This window comes from Verticillium nonalfalfae, assembly GCF_003724135.2.
Source record: "Verticillium nonalfalfae strain VnAa140/NRRL 66861 chromosome Unknown scaffold_68, whole genome shotgun sequence".
NCBI classification, from domain to species: domain Eukaryota; kingdom Fungi; phylum Ascomycota; class Sordariomycetes; order Glomerellales; family Plectosphaerellaceae; genus Verticillium; species Verticillium nonalfalfae.
This window is the reverse complement of record NW_021167293.1, coordinates 242-20,140: the sequence shown is the minus strand read 5'-3', so window position 1 is coordinate 20,140 and position 19,899 is coordinate 242. Positions and strand designations below refer to the sequence as shown.

The window sequence follows — 19,899 nt, the reverse complement described above, 5'->3', positions numbered from 1 at the left end:
TGATGGAGGGGATTTCTGGCTTGCCAGCCTGAGCGAGACAGACATCCATGTTCAATAAAATAATTCCTATGATATCAGTCCTCGCCTGCGGCGCTTTCTGTGTTGGGTGCTGTCGTTCGTTTGTCCAAGCACTGGCGCTGAAATTTGGATCCTTGGCGACTCGACTCGGCCAGCGAACCCTTCGACGTCGGACTGTGCAGTTGCGCGCTTTGGTCATTCGCAGAGGACGATGTAGGGTGTACGCCATGCACCTACCATACATATCGAGATGCCATTGCGTGCCATCAGATACCAGACACCAGATTTCTTAGACAACATGGCCTGCCGCCAGATGCATCGTGAATGAAACCAGGCATGGCCCTCTGCCCTGAGAAGCAGGCCCACCAGAGACATGCACGGTCTCAAGGCCGTCCCAAGGCCGTCCCAATCCGCCGTCACCATATCTGCCATCCCATCTGACGAAAGAGCTGACAGACGTGCGCGTAAGGCGACACCAGCCTGGCCGAGGTGACACCAGCCTGGCCGAAGCGACACCAGCCTGGCCAAGCCAAGACACTGTCACGTTCGTCTTGTCAGAAAGCTGCCCGGATGTCCCCAAGCTCCGGGCCCAGCACAAGTGGCAGCGTCAATGCAAACTGTGCATCATCGGCGGCCTGTGACGGTCTGAGGGAGGTGCTCGTCTGTCAGTGGCCGCTCGGACGCATGACAGGAGCAGCCAGATCCGACACGGGCGGGGTGACAGACGTGCAGGGGGTTCATGTGCATGCCTCTCGTACCGAAGGCTCCTCTACGTAGCAAGGGGGGGCTTCTGTGTGCGAGGCTCATGTGGCCATGTGGGTGGTCGGATTGCCCTCGGGCGTGTGCGCATGTCGCCAAACCTTACTTGAGCCTCTTAAGGCGCCCCAACCAAGTACCAAGGACCCTTCTCTGGTGGGTGTTTGGTGTACATGTACCAAGACGCCCAAGACTCGCAAGGCGCGCCCAAGGCCTCCGAGAGACGCGGCTCTGCAACTGCAAACAGCCTGCGCCTTGACCTCGACACCTGCATCTACCCCACAAGGAATCCCACGCCCACGTTTCTTCGAACCAGTTCCTGGCAGTTCTTGGCCGTCTTGGGGCGTCGTGTCCGAGTCACGCCTTTGGGGCCAGAGAGCATCTTGGACCGCTTCGGCGAAGCAGCAGGGAAAGGAAGGAAGGAAACGGAAGAAAAAAAGCCATCCTTTGGTGTTTGACCACGCCTGATCCTCGGTCACCAGCATCGGCAAATGAATCGCGCCCACTCTTTCGTCGTCTGATATCGTCAAGGACCCCCCCCCCCCTTCCTACCCCCCCAAAACCAGTGTCACGCTGTGACTGTACCGTACACTTGTGCCTCTCTGCTATATGCCAACGTCACACTCTCACCCGCGCATCGAAAAGCTCATCAGACGGCCAGCCGCCCAGACGCCGATCCCGCTGTTCCCACCTCACCCTGAGGAAGACCTCTCATCCGGTCCTTGGCTTTTCCTCACACCGTCTCGCCGCTGCCGGATGTCCCAGCTATTCCCCGTAACCTCCTGTCGTCATTGGACCTGCCTCGCGTGATCAACAGGAAATCCTGCTAAATCCAGTCTTCGTTTCCCAGATAGACTTAAAAGTCGTCCATCTACAACCAAGTCCCCCGCCCCTGGGCTTTCATGCGGAGCTGAGCCCCTTCGGCAACGCAGGTCCCGTCCCCAGGATGGCACGTCGTCTCAAAGCGCTACCATCCCAGCCCTGCCGCTGCTCCTGTTCCTGCTGCTGCTGCTGCCAACCACCTGCAGTGCTCGGGCAACCATGTACTATGTTCCTTGGCTGTTTGTACGGCACTTGGGACGATGATACGTCTGTCCCTCGTGAGCAGCCCCCCCCCCTTGCGCCCCTCAAGATGCCATCCGACTGGTAAAGGTGCCACGACGTGCGCACGGGGAAACGTATCGTCCCATGCCAGGCCTGCACTGAGCCCCATGATGTGACCCCTTGCTCTCCCCTGTCGATGTTTGACTGAGCCTAATCTTTGTGTATGGGAAGGCAGGGCCACAACTGGTTCGCGATGGACACGGATCTTCCTCAGAGCAATCTTCCGAGGGGAAGGGGAGGGGGGAGGGGGAACCGTGCCAGCCGCCTCGTCTGCTGCCCCGAGATACCATCCTTGGCACGCCTGATATATAAGAGGTCGTCCCGTCGTCGACAATGCAATCTTCTTTTTTGTTTCCTCATCCCACACACAATAATCTGGTCCGGTCTCATTCCTTCTCATACTTTTCCATTCTTTCTCTTCAGAGGTGCGTCTCCTGGATGATCTTCACCAGTCTCCAGCCAAACATCCCCTTCCCCCCCTGAATATTCTCCGACTAACAAACAACCCTCAAGCTGTGCTCGTTGTTCACTTCACTCCCTTCTTCTTCAAAAGATACCCTGAACACCCAGAGCTGTGCTCATTCCTGTCTTGTGTCCTATAACTCTAATTCCCCTGCAAACAACCACTCACTATCAATCAAACCAACCACACACTCCCTACCGCCAACATGAAGTTCTCCACCATCATCGCCGCCGCCATGGCCACCTTCGCCGCCGCCGCCCCCGTCGCCGACTCCAACACCGCCGCCTCGACGCCGTCGCTCCAGTCCCTCGAGTCCCGCGCCGTCTTCGACCTGTCTCAGCTCAACGGCCTGCAGGGCTTCCAGAACGTCGACCTCAACTACCTGCTGCGCCTCAACAGCGTCGACCTCAACCTCTTCGCCCAGCTCGGCCAGGTCCAGAACTTCAACCTGCTCAACTTCCAGCACCTCTTCAACGTCCAGCAGTTTGACGTCCTCGCCCTGCTCCAGCTGCAACAGCTCCAGACCCTCCTCGCCCTGCACGGCCAGGGCGTCTTCAACGGCCTCAACCTCGTCGACTTGCGCCTCGGCGGCCTCAACCTCGGCCTCGTGGGCGGCATCCAGGGCGTCAACCTCGCCCAGTTCATCGGTGGCGACGTCATCCCTCAGGTCGCGCAGATTGCGCAGCAGCCCAGTATGTAGCCCTCTTCACCCCTCCTCCTTGCCACAATGTTCTCGCCAGCTTGTATCACGACTAACAATGCCATAGCAAACTTTGTCATCGTCGCAAAGAACTAAGTTGCACAGAATTGATAGTGGTTTCCACCGATCCGAGCATCCCCCGCCCCGCTTCCCTGGCCGGGTCACTAAAGAACAGAGGACTCGGGATCGGTGCAGAGGGCTTGTTTGGCAGTGGTAGCATTGCGAGTTGTTGTCGCTGGTCGAGTTAATGGTTCACACGGGCAATGCGGTGCATCTGTCATACTCAGAAAGGGGGGAGCATGAAGCGGAAGAGAGAAGAAGATTTATATGTCGAATCGAGCATCTTCAGCATCTGGTCAGCGCTGCCTTGAGCTTGCGGCTCGGCCTCTGGCCTGACCTGAGGGTGCGGATGAGAATGAATGAGAGCCAAAGAAATTACCAGAACAAACCCGTCCCTCCTCTGCAACGTGCTACCAGCTATTGGCTCAATGTACATACACGTGTATTCATGCACCATGGGTCGTGCTGCATCGCGCCAGCAATACGACTAGAATCTAGCCCTGGCGAAATAGTGCGACTCCCTAGATCCGGCGAGCCTGCTGAGGCCATTCGCATCAGCTATTGCAAAAGAAGCTAAATGTTCCAGCCACATGGCAGAACCGTCTCCCAGACTTCCTGAGCCCTCCCGTCCTCCTAAAAAGAAGAAATCCAGACCCTTGGGTCTGGACCCTTGAGCAACAACGGGATATCACGCCGCCAGCGACACACAAAGTCGTTAGTCTGCCCTTTCAGGATAGTCGCACCTGAGAAGGCAAAGCCTAGGCGAGAAATATTGCCAAAGGCGTCCTAGCACCCGCACCTGATCGGGTTCAAAAGTCTGAATTGGTTCAGGTGCCACTGGCGTTCTAGATTCAGGTGTGCTCTTCAACAATGATGGGACGAAGCCGCTTCAGGGCAGGTCGTGAGGCCAATGCACTGGCCATGGCTTCCAATGTGGTGTCGTCTGGCGGCCATGAGGCTCACTTAGGGCGGTTCCAGGACGATGGCACGGCCACGACGAATTACAGCTGAATGACGGACAGAATTGGCGTCAGATTGGTCAAATGGATTCCTGTCGCGGCCCGGGCCCAGATCCAGCCAGAGAAACTGAATGAGAAAAAAAAACGTGCCGCATCAGTGAGCCACGAGTCAACAATAGCCTCCTTGCTCTGCACAAATGCGGCTGATATTGCAGCTTCGTCCGATACAATAAGCGTCACTGCGACGCGCGATGGGTTTTCTGTACTCAAGGTCGGCACTCTCGTCGTTAGTCGGCCATGACAGCCGGCCGGAGGATTACAATTACTGCCGAATGAAACCTGACATTAGCGTGGGGTGTGTGCTGTGTCAGTGTTTCTTCTCCTCGTTCCCGAATGGGTTTCTCGCTACACATTCAACAGTGAGATCTTGTCTCACCCCCCAAAACCCGGGTCTTTGGCGCTCGTGCTGGCTTGCTCGAATCTCGATGCCCTCATGTGGCGCTCGCTAGAATCGAAAAAAGGGTACCTTCGCATCGTTCACCAGTCGCTATTCAATGTCTGGTGGGTTTTGGATGGCGCCCAAAAACGAGGTCTGCCAAGGTCTGAGTAGAACGGTCAAAGTTTGGACGAAGATGCTAGTTGACACGCTACACGAGCTGCTGGAATGTACCGTACAAGAGCCCGCTGACACGACTGGCGTTACTCGGAGAATGGGGTCGGAGTTGATGGTGATCTGCCCGGTAGTAAGACCCACGATGGGAGACTAGTATTTTTGGCGAAAGATCGTGTTCTCCAGTGGGGCGAGGGGTTTTCCAATATGCGCACAGTTGGTGACGAATTGCTGTTTGCCCTGAGCATGGTTCGATGCAACGTCGGTCCCGAGCCCGGCTTCCGTGTCGATTCACTTCGGCTCAACCTTGCGTTGCACTTCGCTGTTGAAGCCACATTAAGGCTACTGAGTAGAAGTTGAGTTGCTCCGATATCGAGTCTGTGTGAACCCTGGTTCATGCGACTACCTTGCATCGCGTTGCGTCTTTAGTACAGAGCTCAACTGCATCACAAAGAAGGCGGTGACGAATGCAGGTAGGCGATTGCGGCCGTAGATGCCCAACCGGTGGTCAGCGAACGTGGGCTTTACTTTACTGAGGACGATGAAATCTTTCTTCACCCTTGGCTGACTATCCGTCGAGGAAAGCGCATTATGCTCGTCGGGCCAGCCAAGATGCAAGTAGCGATTATTGATGCAAGGCCGACAGTTGTGTCTTGCTGTGTCTGGAGGAAGTGAGATTGTTCGAGTCGGTCCCAATTAGGACGCCTAATCCCAATTCGATGCACCATGCCTTGTCACAATTTCTTTGTACCGCCGATGTGGTTTCTTTGTTGTAAGCTGAGAGACGGCTTTGCGATCCTCAGCCCTAGCAATGGCGTTACGCAAGACATGTGCTGGCTGGTCCACTGGTCTCTGTGGTAGAAGGGCGTCGAAAATCTGCCTATGGGCGTCGTGGTGGTGGCTTGGCAGCCCGTTAGTGGGCTCGACCTGAACGTGCTGAAGTCCGGAAAAGTCTCCTTGGTCTCGGTATCTGGGGAAAGCCGCTCACTTGTCCTATTTTCGTTTTCGCTGAATCGCTGTTCGACTCTTGACTGCGCTGTGGAGATGGGACAAGCTTGTCAGAAGGCGACGCATTGATCGGCACCAAAAAACCCGCCTGACGGGACTCGCGGCAAGGAACACGAGTGCCAGACATCCGATAGTTCGTCTCTCAAGTAGGAGCGAGTGGATTGGTGTCGCACTGCCCTTGACGCCAGTGTTTATGTGTGCATCTCGGTATAGGCTCTGCCCAGAATCAAGGGACCTGCCAAGGCACATCGTTGACCGATCCCAATCTCCTTCACCATCGCTGGCATACAAAGTCCTCGCAAGGTTCAGGGACAGATGCGACATCATGATCGCAGATGTGGCGTCGCTGGGGTTGAGCCCGAGAGGCAGGGATCGAGGGTGGAGAGGAGCTCTTGTTCCTGAAAGTCAATCAGGCAGTCTGCTGTAGGAACACACATGCTTGTCGGTTTGTAGAGCACAGCGTTGCCTTATTTGCCCGTCCTAAGGATGGGGGACGTCCATAGCGATGTCATCAGTTCATGCGTCACGCTACCCATTTCCCTGATTGGCGAAGGCATGCCGACGGGAGGTCAGTGATTGATTGGAGATGATGACGAGATGCCTGTGATGAACAGCGATCATCGGCCGAACTGTCAGGTCGCTGGTGGTGGTGGTGGTCATGGTGCATATCTTTCTGCAGTATCTGTCTCTGTCTCCGTCTCTGTGTCTGGCATAGCTAGCTGGCTACGTACCTACCTTACCTACCAGGTAGGTGCCTTACCTGCCCTGCCCTGCCTTTGTGGTAGCTCCTGCAGCTCTGAATCAGTATTTTGAAGGGACGGGACTTTAGGTTGGCAAGAGTGATCTGATGATCCTGCCCCTGACGCCACGCCTGCCCCATCGTCACTCTGCACCGGGGCAAACCCTTGGCGCCAAAGAGGCCCTGTAAAGTTCGGTGCTTGTCCTCTGAAGGGGATCCCCTGGCTGGGCCCTGGATCCACTCACCTGCCGGCTGCGCCATCACCGCCATGGCCAACCGAAAATATGGCTGTTTCAGAGCACTACCGCAGGGTACCTTCGGTCATGCGCGGTGAACGCAGAGCATCGGGTACACCCGCGTACCCTGCTGACCGCCCACGCACTACCCCCATCGAGAAACACAACTCACAGTGGGCTTCAGCCTCTCATCAGCACGCCTTTGACGTGCTCGCGCTCACTTCTCCAGCTCGGGCCGTGGGCTCTCGGGCCAGGGGCCTTAGGCCTCGAGCCTTTGAGAGGGGAGGGCCCCAAGGGCCCTTAGACCGTGGGCCTTGCACATCGCAGCAGGTGCATGGGACCAGGAGCTAACCCGGGCCTTCGTGGATCTCCATCCCCTTTCTTCCTCTCTCAGCCAAGCAAGAGCTCGGGTCATTTTCCTCGTGTTTCCTCTTCCCCTAAAGCAGCTCTCAACTCCCCCCTCCCAATCCACACCCCCCTCCGAACAAGGCCACGGATATATATATATACCACCGAACCTCCCCTCCCCCCCTTGGAGCAGTCGACCGCTCCGTAGCTCTACCACTTCCTCTTTCGAATTCAGCCTCCGAGAAAATCGGCAATAACCAGAGTCCATAGTTCTAAAGCTATTCGCCACTGACCGGAGTCTGACCACACGAGCCTTCCTGCTTGATCCGTCTTGGACGAAATATGAGCAGTGTCTCTGTGCGTGCACCACGTTTGAGGATTGGAAGAGTCGACCCTGTCGTGCCACCACCGCAGGCCCAACCATAGGCGCTCACGTTCAAAAGAAAGTTCTGTCATCATTGGCAAAGGCTCTTCTGCGAGTCGATGTGTGACGGGAACGAAACGAAACGAAACAAAACGGAACGTTCACATCCATACATCCATATCTCCGTCCACCTATCAGCCAGCCTCTCAGCAGCCAGCGTCAAAATGGGCATCATGGCACGAGATCCCGCTGTTGTCTCAGACGACGACTACGAAGTCGAGGACATGTACTTCACCTACCGTCCGCTATCGAACCTACCCACACCACCGCTGTCCTCGCGAAACTCTTCAGCCGACCACAGCCCCAAGGTTTCTTTCGACGAGCTTGACGCCGAGCTGCTCCAGGACAAGTACTTCGGTATGCGCAGCTACCTCCTAACATGCTCGATTCGGTTGTGTACTAACAACAGCGTCTTTGTAGGCCCTGCCGTCCATCTTATCAACCTCGTCCCCACCTCCGCATCTCTCCGCACGCCCTCCACCAGTGCTGTCCAATCGCTCCTTGCACGCACCGCCCTGCCTCTCGAGTCGATCGCCCTCGCATCCTGCATCCTCGACTCTCTCAACTCCAAGTTTGCCCTCGCCTGGCGCCTCTCCTGCCCGCTCATTGCCGATCCCAGCCTGTCGCCCAGCAAGCGCCACTCTCTCGCGGGGCCTTTCTTCCAGCAGCGCCAGATGCACATCGACTCTGTCCAGCCCGAGCTCATCATTCTTGCTGCACTGGTCATTGCCGCCAAGTTTACCGAGGACCAGCAAGACTCCACTGCATACTACTGTGCCTCGTGGGGCCGCAACATTTGGTCCTGCGAGCAGCTCAATGTCACGGAGCGTTGCATCTGCGAGAACCTCAACTGGCGCATTAAGCCACTTGTTGACGACGAGGACCTGATTACCGAGACGCTGGTCGATATGCAGCTCGCCGCGCGGCACTACCGGCCTGCCCAACGACCTGTGCAGAAGAACGCGGGTGACGGAAGCGGCCACAGCAAAAGCAAGAGTATGAGCGTTGGCACTGCGGTCATTGGCCTTGGCCTGCAGCTGACTCCTGTCGACACCCCAGTCTACGACGAGGACGGCGGTGGTTCGCCGGCGAGCGACTACCTTTCCCTGCCACGATCGGCCACTCTGGGCTCCCTGTCTCCCGTAGGCGAGGAGAGCTAGATCGCGGGCGTTACATTGTGTCGATGCGCTCGAAGTTTAATTTTTTATTGTTGCATTTTTACGAGTCAACTGGCGGCACTAGCGATATGGGGCGAATTCGATACCACGCATGGGATGCGTTTGGTAAAGGCGTTTCGCGTGCATCAAAACGATATCAGGTCATATATGGGGTCACATGTTGCACATTTGCTCACCATATTTCTTTTGGTTTGGGATTATGGACTCGGAGGCGTGGATCGAGGTTCGGCGTTCTGCGGCATGCACATATGGGGATCGTAAAACGGGACGGAGAAACCAGCGATTTCCCTCTATACTGTCTCATAGCCTTGCTATTTCTAATGTTTATACGTCAGACCTGACGACATACTACTTACTTATTACTATCTCACTTTCGGAATTCCCTTCTTGTTGACTCGTGAGCCTCATGAAGACCGCCTCGTCAGTCCTACCGACCTGGCAGAATTCACATGCAAAACCTAGCGGCAGCCGTCCACTCGTCCTTTTTTTTCTTCTTTGTTTCTTCGTTCTACGGGCTCAGCCGGTTGAGTGTCCACGCCTCGCCGTCCTTTTCGTACACGAACCGATCATGCAAGCGGCTGTCCCTGCCCTGCCAAAACTCAACCCGATCCGGCACGATCCTCAGCCCGCCCCAAAATTCAGGCACGGGAATCTTCTCCTCGCCGTCGAACCGCGCCTCCGCGTCCTTGACCCACCCCTCGAGCTGGGCCCGACCGTCGTCCCCGTCGCCCTGCGCCTCGAGCACCTGGCTCTGGCGACTCGCCCAGGCGCCGAGGCGGCTACCGCGCACGCGCGTGTCGTAGTACGTCTGGCTCTGCTCGCGCGGCACGCGGGCGGCGACGCCCTCGACGCGGACCTGGCGCTGCAGGGCCTCCCACCAGAAGACGAGGCTGGCGCGCGGGTTGGACGCCAGGTCGGCGGCCTTGCGCGACGTGGCGAAGTTGGAGTAGACGACGTAGGCGCCCGCGGCGTCGAGCTCCTTGAGGTAGAGCGTGCGCGCCGACACGCGGCCCGAGGGCAGGTGCGCCGTCGCCAGCGTGCACGTCTCTGGGTGCGCGACGGCGGGGGCCGCCTGCGCCGCCTGGAACCAGGCGTGGAACTGCGCCGTCGGCGACGTCGGGTCGAGGTCGGCGCGGTGCAGGGCTGGCGACGTGAACTGCGCCGCCTGCCCGTGGGCTTCGGAGCCTGCTGGAGCGACTGTGCTGGCATGTCAGGAATATGCCGACGCGCTGCATGCGATCCGGCATCTAGGTTCGGGGAGGGAAGGGCAAGGTGGGGTGAGAGACTCACAGATGAGCTTCGAGGGGTCGTTCGGCGGGTGGAGGGCCATGGTGAGGGATTTGGAGAATAGAAGTCTTTGCGTCAAACGCATGGAAAACCTTGTTGGAGATGCCTACGTGTGACGTTGGGAAAAAGGTGCGAGTTTGGCGAGGGTGAAGATGTCAAATGGCCAGATGCAAGCAGTGAAGTGAGCTGTTGCTGGTGGTCATGGTAGTGACGATGGTGGGGTGACTGATGACGGCTTGTCATGGAGGGGCAGGGGGGGGGGTCTACTTTGTTCCCATCACAAGTCACCAAACCTCCCAGGGTGCAGGCCACTTGGACCCCGAAAGTCCTGGACCCCCCAGACATGACACACATACAACACACGATACCACATGATACGCAACATACGCAAACGGACAGAACACACAAACGTATAATCAATGGGTATCTAAAACGCCTCCCAACACATGACGGTCTCATGGACACGAGTGTGATGACTCTAACAAGAAAAGCATACAACGCCTCTCTACCTGAATGTACGTACGCACATACATCAAATCCGGCCAGTATGCAGTTACGCCCACCCAACATGCAGTTACGAGACGCCGTGAGGCACCTGCGGGGTTACTGCTATATACTATGCTAAAACAGAGAGAACCAGATTCCCTAATGCCTTGGTGATCCGGATTCGCACATAAAAACTTTTTTCATATCATAACCGACATGTCCGAACGCGATCCTGAATGTAACCCAAAAAGTCGTCTAAGGCGCCATAACAAGTGCAAGCAGAGCCATGCGGCAGTACAGGCCGTAACGCATCTGGTGACTTGGTTAGCATGTTTTGTCTTCCCCCGAGTCCCTTGGGTGTCACTTACTTGGCGGAAGTACGCCGCCCGCGGGTCCGTGTCCACCTCCTGCGCAATCTCATCATTCCTGGGGAGGGGGTGCAGGATGCACATGTCCTTCTTCGCCGACCGCAGCGTCTTGTTGTCGATGCGGTACGAGTTCTTGACTCGCTCGTACTCCTCCACCGAGGGGAACCTCTCCTTCTGCACGCGCGTGCAGTAGAGGACGTCGCTCTTGGAGAGAATCTCCTCCGTGAGCTCCTCCGACTCGCAGGCCAGCTGGCCAGACTGCTTGAGGAAGTTGCGGACCTCCTCGGGAAGCCTGAGCCCCTTGGGCGACACGAGCTGCACCCGCACGCCGTAGTCACGAAGGAGATAGACAAGTGAGTGCACGGGGCGGCCGTACAGCAGATCACCGATAAAGGTGATGGTAATGTTCTGCACGGTTCCGAGCTCCTCACGAATCGTGAACAGGTCCAGGAACGCCTGCGTCGGGTGCTCCTTGCTGCCGTTGCCGCCGTTGATGACGGGAACAGAGGCGTACTTGCGAGCAACGTCGACGCTGGACTCTTCGGGGTGTCGAAGCACGACAGCATCGCCGTAGCAACCGAGAGTGCGGAGAGTATCCTGCAACGTCTCGCCCTTCTGCACCGATGAGTGGGATGTCGAGATCACCACAGTGCGGCCACCAAGCCTCTGCATCGCAGCGTCAAAGGAAGCGGACGTGCGGGTAGAGGGCTCGTAGAAGAGAGTGCAGAGGAGGCGTCCGCGCAGGAGGTTGAGAACACCTTCACGCTGAACACCACGACGCATCTCCTGGGCGACGGTGAACAAGTGGTGCAGGTCGCTGCGCGTGTACTGCGTGACCGAAAGAACATTCTGGTGGCGCCAGGAAGAGGGCTGGGCAATGAGGTCCTGGAGCTGGGAGCCGAGAGCAGGCTGCAGCACCATGGGGGAACCGAGCTCCTCAAGACTCTTCAGCTGGCCGGCCGTATCGGTAGATCGCAGCTTGGCGGGGCCCACAGCAAACATGGAAGAACGCCTGTCGTGGGGAGACTCGATGACCTTGTTGAGAGACTGTACGGTGGGCTTCAGAGGGGGGGACATGGGCATAGCGCCGTGAGTCGACATGTCCTGGCCCAGAGGCTCGCTGGGCAGCAGGTTGCCGTCAAGGCAGGCTGTCTTTCCGTAGAAGGTGACGCGCTGCACAGAGCCGCGCATGGTGCGCCCCGCGAAAGGAGACCAGGCACCAGATGAGGGCACCTTGTAGGAGCGGTCAATCTCAACCTCAACGCCAGAGCCAACCTGCTCGTGCAGCTCAAAGATCTGCTTCGGGTTGTCGTAGAGGCGAGTCTTGATGTCGTCGATGGTCAGGCGACCCTCGGTAACTGACGTCAGCAGCAGGGGCAGGACGTCGGCGATACCGACGGCGGCGTCGACAGAGTGACCAAGAGAAGTGGCCAGCTGGTAGGGAAGACTGCCGATGGAGAAGACATCAATGGTATCGAGATGAGCCCACAGAGCATCCTGATCCTGAGCCGTGGGCAACAGAGCACAGCCGGGGAAGTCCTTCTGCGAGAGATAGAGGGAGAAGACGGACACGTCGCAGGTCAGCTTGAGACCCTTCTTCTTGCTGAGTGCAATGAGCCTGATATCATCCTTGGTCGACACAGAGGTGACGTGGATGCGACGGTTGTGCAGGCTCGCAAGCAGAAGAATCGAGGCGAGGTCTGTCAGCCTGGCATCGGTGACGATGGGCTTGTGCTCGGGCCAGCTGTCAAAGTGAGACTCAACGGCAGCGACCTTGCTGATGTTGCCAGACAGATGGTTGAATGGGATGAAAAGCGATCCAACCTCTCCAGCGACCTGGCTAATCTGATCAGCATTGTCTGAAGTAGCCGACACTGACAGGTTGTAGTCGCAGTAACCACCACGACGGCTGGTCTTCTGCGCAACCTTGAGGGTGAGAGCGTCCGTCACGGCACCCTCGACACCGACAGGCATGATGCGAACCATGCTGAAGCCGGCCAGGAGCGAGGCTTTCGTGACCGACTGAAGATCGTTGGTGCCGGAGGAGGCAATGCCAGGCACAAAAGCCGCGACGTTGATCAGACCAGGCAGAGAGACGGTGCGGTGGCTGGTCTGGAAGTCACGATTGCCGACGTTGAGCTCGAAGTGACGAGCAATGGCCTCTACGAGGATCTTGGCGTTCTTGACATTGGTGACCAGAGGGATCTGGTAGTCGACGGCCATACGTCTGGTCTGGTACCCCTTGCTCATGTAGTTGGCGGGGCGGCGGTACTTGTTGCTGGAAGGCAAGTTGATGTACAGGTCGATGGTGTTCTTGGCAAGATGCTGGGTCAGAGAGAACTCGGACCGCTGATCTCCCTCCTCGTCACCGAGAGCCTCGAGGTACTGCACTGGAATGTTGTGCTCCTGGAGGAAGTCGGCAGTTCCGGCCGTGGCAAACAGCTTATAGCCAAGCTTCTGGAGCTTTTCTACGGAAGGCAACATCTCCTTCTTGTCCTTGTAGGAGCCCATGGACAGCAGAATGTTGGCCTTGGGGATTTTGAAGCCGGTGGACATGAGGGCCTTGAGGTAAGCCTCATACTTGTCAACACCGAAGCAGGCGACTTCACCAGTAGAAGCCATCTCGACACCCAGAACAGGATCGGCACCAGAGAGGCGAGAGAAGCTGAACTGGGGCACCTTCACACCGACGCAGTTCTGGGCGAGAGTGGTGGGAGGGTACTCGGTGAAGGGCTGACCAGTGATGGCCTTGGTCGCCATCTCGATGAGGTCAACGCCCATGACCTTGGAGACGAAGGGGAACGAACGCGAGGCACGAACGTTGCACTCAATGACCTTGATGTCATTGTCCTTGGCAATGAACTGAATGTTGAAGGGGCCCGTCACGTTGAGAGCGGCGCCAATCTTGCGGGTAGCCTCCTCAATTCGCTCAATTGTCTCGCGCTCCAGGTCCTGAGGAGGCAAGATCAGGGTAGCGTCACCCGAGTGCACACCGGCATTCTCAACGTGCTCGGAGATGAAATGACCAACGACAACGCCGTCCTTGGCAACTGCATCCATTTCGATCTCCTTGGCGTTCTCAATGTACTTGGTGATGACGACAGGGTACTCGCGAGAAACAGCGACAGCCTGCTCGAGGTAGTTTTCCAAGTCACGCTCAGAGTAGACCGTGTTCATGGCAGCACCAGAGAGCACGTACGAAGGGCGTACAAGCACGGGGTACGAGATGCTGTTACAGAACTTCTTGGCATCCTCGAGACTGCTGTTCTCCTTCCACGCGGGCTGGTCCACGCCGATCGAATCCAGCATACGAGAGAACTTGTAACGGTTCTCGGCCATGTCGATCATTTCAGGCGAGGTACCGAGGACCTTAATGCCAGCACGGTAGAGCGGCAGTGCGATGTTGTTGGGCGTCTGCCCACCCATGGCTCCGAGAACACCACCTGCATTCTCCAGAGCGTAGATGTCGCACACCGTCTCGAGGTTGATGTTCTCAAAGTAGAGCTTGTCGGCCTCGTCATAATCAGTCGATACCGTCTCCGGGTTGTAATTGACCATGATAGTCTTGTGGCCAGTCTGGCGGAGAGTGCGAATGGCACGAACGGAGCACCAATCGAACTCGACGGAGGAGCCGATACGGTACACACCAGAACCAAGGACCATGATGCCGTGGTCGTCAAAAGAGACATCGCTCTCGGAGGCGTTGTAGGTGAGGTAAAGGTAGTTGGTGTGGGCAGGGAACTCGGCCGCTACCGTATCGATCTGCTTGACGAAGGGCATGATGCCACCTTCCTCACGCATCCTGCGGACGCCAATCTCGTTAGTGCTCCAGAAGTCAGCAAGCTGCTGATCAGAGAAGCCGAGCCTCTTGGCCTGAAGGAGCAGGTCGGGGCGCTGAGTGATCTGGGCCATGTTGAAGCCGCCCATCTCCTTGGCAAAGTTGTTAAGGCCCATGAGCTTGTTGAGGAACCACTTGTCAATCTTGGTCAACTCCCAGATCTTCTCGACGGAGTAGCCGGCGTGCATGGCATTGGCAATGGCAAACAGACGCTGATCGGACGGGGTCTGGAGCTCGTCATCGAGGGACATCAGAGCCTTGGTGGCGCCGAAGCCCAAGTTGTGGAAGTCGATGGCACGAATAGCCTTTTGAATGGCCTCCTCGAAGGTCCTGCCAATGCTCATGACTTCACCAACACTCTTCATAGAGGAGCCGAGCTGAGTGGAGACACGGGTGAACTTCTTCAGATCCCAACGAGGCATCTTGACGACAACATAATCGAGCGAAGGCTCAAAGCAGGCACAAGTGGACTTGGTGACGCTGTTGGCAATGTCCTTAAGGGGAATACCGAGACCAAGCTTAGCAGCAATGAAGGCAAGCGGGTAACCAGTCGCCTTAGACGCAAGGGCAGAAGACCTGGACAACCTTGCGTTGACCTCGATGATGCAGTATTCCCTTGAAAAGGGGTTCAGCGCATACTGAATGTTGCACTCTCCGACAACACCGAGGTGACGGATAACGTTGACGGCCGTTGTTCGCAGCATGTTGTAGTCTTCGTCAGACAGAGTCTGCGAAGGAGCGACAACGATGGAATCACCCGTGTGGATTCCAAGAGGATCGAAGTTCTCCATGTTACAGACAGTGATGCAGTTGTCTTGGGCGTCACGAACGACTTCGTACTCAATCTCCTTCCAGCCCTTCATACTGCGCTCAATGAGGACTTGAGGACTGGCAGCAAAGGCCTTGTTGCAAAGATCGAGCAGCTCAGCCTCGTTGTTGGCGAAACCACTTCCAAGGCCGCCGAGAGCGTACGCGGCACGGACGATGACGGGGAAGCCAATGCCCTTGACAGCAACCATGGCCTCGTCAACGGTGCAGGCAGAAGCGGACTTGGCACACTTCTCACCAATGGAGTCCATGCTGCGCGCGAAGAGTTCACGGTCCTCGGTGGTGATGATGGTATCAATGGGAGTACCGAGAACCTTGACACCGAGGGCCTCGAACTCATCCTTCAGCTGAATACCAACCGACAGAGCAGTCTGGCCACCGAAGGTGACGTAGATGGCATCGGGATGCTCATACTGGATAACCTTTCGCACAAACTCGGCGTTGACAGGTAGGAAATAGACCTTATCAGCGAGACCCTTGGAGGTCTGAATGGTCGCGATGTTCGGGTTGATAAGCACCGTGTAGATGCCTTCCTCCTTAAGAGCCTTGATGGCTTGACTACCAGAATAGTCGAACTCGCCGGCCTGGCCAATGCTGAGGCCACCGCTTCCGAGGACAAGGACCTTGCGAGGGTGGACGCGAGGGTGCAGGCGCTCGTTCTCCTCAATAGTGCCGCCAGGGAAGCTGACAGGGGAGTTGAGAAGGCTGGCATCAGTGGCGCAGTCGGTGATGGCCTGGATGAAGACATCGAAGAGATACTCTGTGTCGCAGGGACCGGGAGTGCTCTCAGGGTGGAACTGAACACTGAAGTAGGGCTTGCTCTTGTGCATGATGCCCTCGTTGCTTCCGTCGTTCGCGTTGACAAACAGCTCCTGCCACCCCTCAGTCAGAGAGCCAGCATCGACGGCGTAGCCGTGGTTCTGCGAAGTGATGTGGCACTTTCCAGTGATCATGCTGGTGCAGGGCAAGTTGTGACCACGGTTGCCGAACTTCATCTTGGTGGTGCTCGCACCGGAGGCACGAGCCAGAAGCTGATGTCCCAAACAAATACCAAAGACTGGCGTCTTGTTCTGCTGCAAAGCAGCCGCGATGTTCTTGATCGTGACATCAAGCATGGCAGGGTCACCAGGTCCGTTGGAGATGAAGAGACCATCGTATTGGTCAGCAGCAGCGACGATGTCGTGGTCCCAGGGGCAGACAAGGACCTCGACGCCACGCTTGAGGAAGCATCGCAGCTGGTTGTACTTCATACCAACATCGACGCAAAGAACTCGGATGGTGCGGCCCGAGGAGTGCTTCTTCAGCGTGACGCTGGCAGGGGGCTTGTAAAGCTTGGGGGTCTTGATGGATACTGGAGAGAAATGAGCGAAAGCTTAATCAGAGTGAACCGCATAGACTCACCCTCAGCCACGAGGTTCTTTTCATTGGGGTTAGACCACTCAATCGTCTCGTACTTGGGAGACGAGACATGAGACGTGAGACCGTTCGCTGTGCCGTTGGTGAGGGTCTGCTTGGTCTCAAGCAGCAGGCGGCCGAGCGTGCTGCCCTCGGAACGGAGGCGCTTCGTGAGGGCCCTGGTATCGATGCCGTAGATAGCGGGGACGCCCTGCTCCTTGAGCCAGGTACCGAGGGAGGACTCGGCGAGGAAGTGCGAGTAATCCTCGCCAGAGTAGGATGCGGCGACGAGGCCGGCGATGTGAATCTGAGACGACTCGAAATGGGCGGGAAGGTCGCCGAGGAGCTCGTCCATGGTCTCCCTCGAAGGAACACCGTAGTTGCCGACGAGTGGAAAGGTGATAACGAGGATCTGACCGCGATACGAAGGGTCTGTCACCGACTCTGGGTATCCCACCATGCCGGTCTGGAAGACGAGCTCTCCAGCGATGCTCTTCTGGGCACCAAAGCTGTAACCTTGGTAGACAGAGCCATCGGGCAGCTCGAGGCACATGAGAGGCTCGGTATCAACGCCATTGGCATCAACGAGGCGTGCCGTGGCGGGGGGGAAGGTCTTGCCCGCCATGATTGCCGACTCTAATCGGTATTTCGACGTGGGGCAATTCTGAAAGGTATGACGGAGGCGGGGCAGAGCTCGCTCGCCGCAAGAGCGGGTGGGAGTAATAGAAGAAGTATGAGAGCTCTAAGGGTCAGAGTCTCGGGTTTGAGGTATTCCTGGTCTTCCCAGGGATCATCTGCAGCCAGAGATCAGAGGGAAGGCAATAGCAGATCAGAGGATCATGGTGAGGAGGAGGAGGAGAGGAGAAGGAGGAGAGAGAACCGAGAACGGCCACTGCCAAAAACTTTTTTTCTTCTATTCCAGTTCTGCCAGCCTTCGCCTCGCCTGGGCCTAAGCCCCTCTCTTAGCGGGCAGACCTGTGTGCTTGGGGCCTCATGATTGGCCAATTCCGCTTGCCTGACGCATGCGGTCCACTAAGCTCGGCCCAATTGCGCTGCGCGTTTCACTGTGCTACAGTGGACGGCGAGCCGGGTCACCAATGAGAGGGGCTCTCTTGTCCCTGAAGAGCAAGGCGGTAAGGTAGCCTCGAGTCTGTAAGGTAGGTACCTGAAAGTTACCCAGATGAGGTCCCTTTCTCTGGTTGAGGAAACAAACATTCGAGCGAGCTCGGCGCAGTTTGCCGTGGGGGTTCACCACGTCACCTCCCTAGCAGGGATTGAATCTTTGATAGACAACCGCCAGCTGGTTGAGTCCAGCGCTCTTTGAATCGAGTGAGAGGCTTTGAAAATATCGGCTTGCGACACGACAGACCATTTCATACTTTTGTTCTGGGAACTCGTTTGAATTTTACCGAGACACCTCAAGATTGGTCCGTTGTGGTACCCTTCGACCTCACCTTGACGCCGTGCGCCGATCTGTTTCTCGATCGCGGCCAGGTCAACTAGCTGCCATAGCAGTGCTCGCACCGAGCATTTTCAGCGACATTGTAATGCCAAATCAAAGAGAAAAAAAATCAGAAAAATCTTCACTCTCCGTGTGACATGGCGTCTCCAACACGGGCAGAAATATCGCAGATCAACATCAACGCGACAATTCAAAGTCTTTTTGGCGTGCCTCAAAGCCGCGAGTCGCGGTTCCACAGTTTTCCGTTGCTATCCACACCCACACGCACCCCTCCCAGTGTAGGTACATTGCTTCGATCGAAAGCTCAAGGCTCACGTGCTTCGAGGTGATGCGGCCCCGATCGCCCATCATGAGAAGTCTGGGCTGTGGTGCCTACCTAAGTTGAGCGTGAGTGTTTGACTTGTGTGACTTATTGTCTCAGCAGCCCATGCATGCCCGTCTCGTGTTTTCCCCGATGGCTCTGATTCCCCATGTCTTGGAAGCTCCGGAGAATGCAGTAATATGCCAGAGGGCCATAGTTCTTCCAGTCTCCCCCGAAATAGGCACACGTCAACATCATGATCTAGGCTATCAAGTTCATTTGCCGTACTGAGAGAAACTTGAAGAAGGTTGTTGCCGTGATGCAATTTCGATCAGATGATCGTGGCACACTCCCGTTTCGTCGCACAGCAGCTTGTCCCCCCATCGAGGAGCACACCCTTCGGAGAGAAGTGTGCGGGATGGTGGTGAGGGGACGTCGAGGCGGTGACGGTGGTGTCCAATCAGACGACAGCCCAGTTGGTCTGGAGTCCCGAAGGTTGTGTGATCTGGGGTCCCATCGAGCATGGCGCGCCCGCATCATTCGCCGAAGAGAACAGCCCGCGTTGCCATTGCCAGTAGATGCTTGATATGCTGGGTACTCAGTGCCAAGGTGGTGTCATGATATCAGCAGACATCAAGGAGTCAATGTTGTGGCCGGCGGACGGCACGAACCCTCAGCACGCCTTCGTCTCATCGTCCGTCAAAGGCCAAAGACAAGCCAGTGTCGGTCAAGTGGCACTCGTAGCCGCATCATGTCACATCGCCTGGTGCAAGGGAGTGCTGCGGCCAGCCGTGCATTTCTGGCCTGCATCGATGGTCATCGCGATCTTTGATTGGGGTCATTTCAGGACTGGCTGATGGCCACTTTTTAGAGTCGACAGGGACGAGGCCCCACGCACTAGCGATTCAAGCCGCTGCTGAGGCCCGTTCTTTTTGGCCAGGTTCAGGGCAAGTTGAGGGTAGCCACAGCCAAGCATTTCAAGGCACTGCAACTGCACCTGCAGCTAGGTGCAGGCAGGAGGAGCACAAGCCCATGTGCTTCAGACCATGGACCTCGAACCTCCCTGGCCTTATCGCTTCGCCCTCTACTGTCATCGACCATGTGCATGAACAACGCCTCAGTCTTCCTTTCCCCAGACAGGTGAGCAAAGTGCCCACTTCACCGCCTCTTTTGAGGCAAGTACTGTGGTGGCCCCCTCCCATGATACACCGTGTCCCTGCTACTGAGTCCGGCTGAGGCTGTAGCTGCACATAATCGCGCTTCACGCGCATCATCCCCCTCAGACCCCCCACACCAACATGCAACCGAACAAACTGCTTGCCTGCCCTCCT

The 19,899-nt window shown here is 56.8% G+C and overlaps 4 protein-coding genes across 4 annotated transcripts; 2 read left to right on the top strand and 2 right to left on the bottom strand.

The window, feature by feature from the left end:
- Positions 1-2,546: 2,546 nt before the first annotated feature.
- On the top strand, positions 2,547-3,137 carry D7B24_007940 (uncharacterized protein; the record flags this gene model as incomplete). The annotated part of the gene is made up of 2 exons (XM_028642041.1): positions 2,547-3,033; positions 3,109-3,137. The coding sequence occupies 2 exons, from the start codon at positions 2,547-2,549 to the stop codon at positions 3,135-3,137; spliced, it is 516 nt and encodes a 171-aa protein (XP_028494006.1).
- Positions 3,138-7,589: 4,452 nt separating this feature from the next.
- Positions 7,590-8,585, top strand: D7B24_007939 (uncharacterized protein; the record flags this gene model as incomplete). The annotated part of the gene is made up of 2 exons (XM_028642040.1): positions 7,590-7,782; positions 7,846-8,585. The coding sequence occupies 2 exons, from the start codon at positions 7,590-7,592 to the stop codon at positions 8,583-8,585; spliced, it is 933 nt and encodes a 310-aa protein (XP_028494005.1).
- Positions 8,586-9,111: 526 nt separating this feature from the next.
- Positions 9,112-9,933, bottom strand: D7B24_007938 (uncharacterized protein; the record flags this gene model as incomplete). Its single annotated transcript, XM_028642039.1, has 2 exons — positions 9,112-9,800; positions 9,894-9,933. The coding sequence occupies 2 exons, from the start codon at positions 9,931-9,933 to the stop codon at positions 9,112-9,114; spliced, it is 729 nt and encodes a 242-aa protein (XP_028494004.1).
- Positions 9,934-10,631: 698 nt separating this feature from the next.
- On the bottom strand, positions 10,632-17,430 carry D7B24_007937 (uncharacterized protein; the record flags this gene model as incomplete). The annotated part of the gene is made up of 3 exons (XM_028642038.1): positions 10,632-10,688; positions 10,745-16,761; positions 16,812-17,430. The coding sequence occupies 3 exons, from the start codon at positions 17,428-17,430 to the stop codon at positions 10,632-10,634; spliced, it is 6,693 nt and encodes a 2,230-aa protein (XP_028494003.1).
- Positions 17,431-19,899: the final 2,469 nt, after the last annotated feature.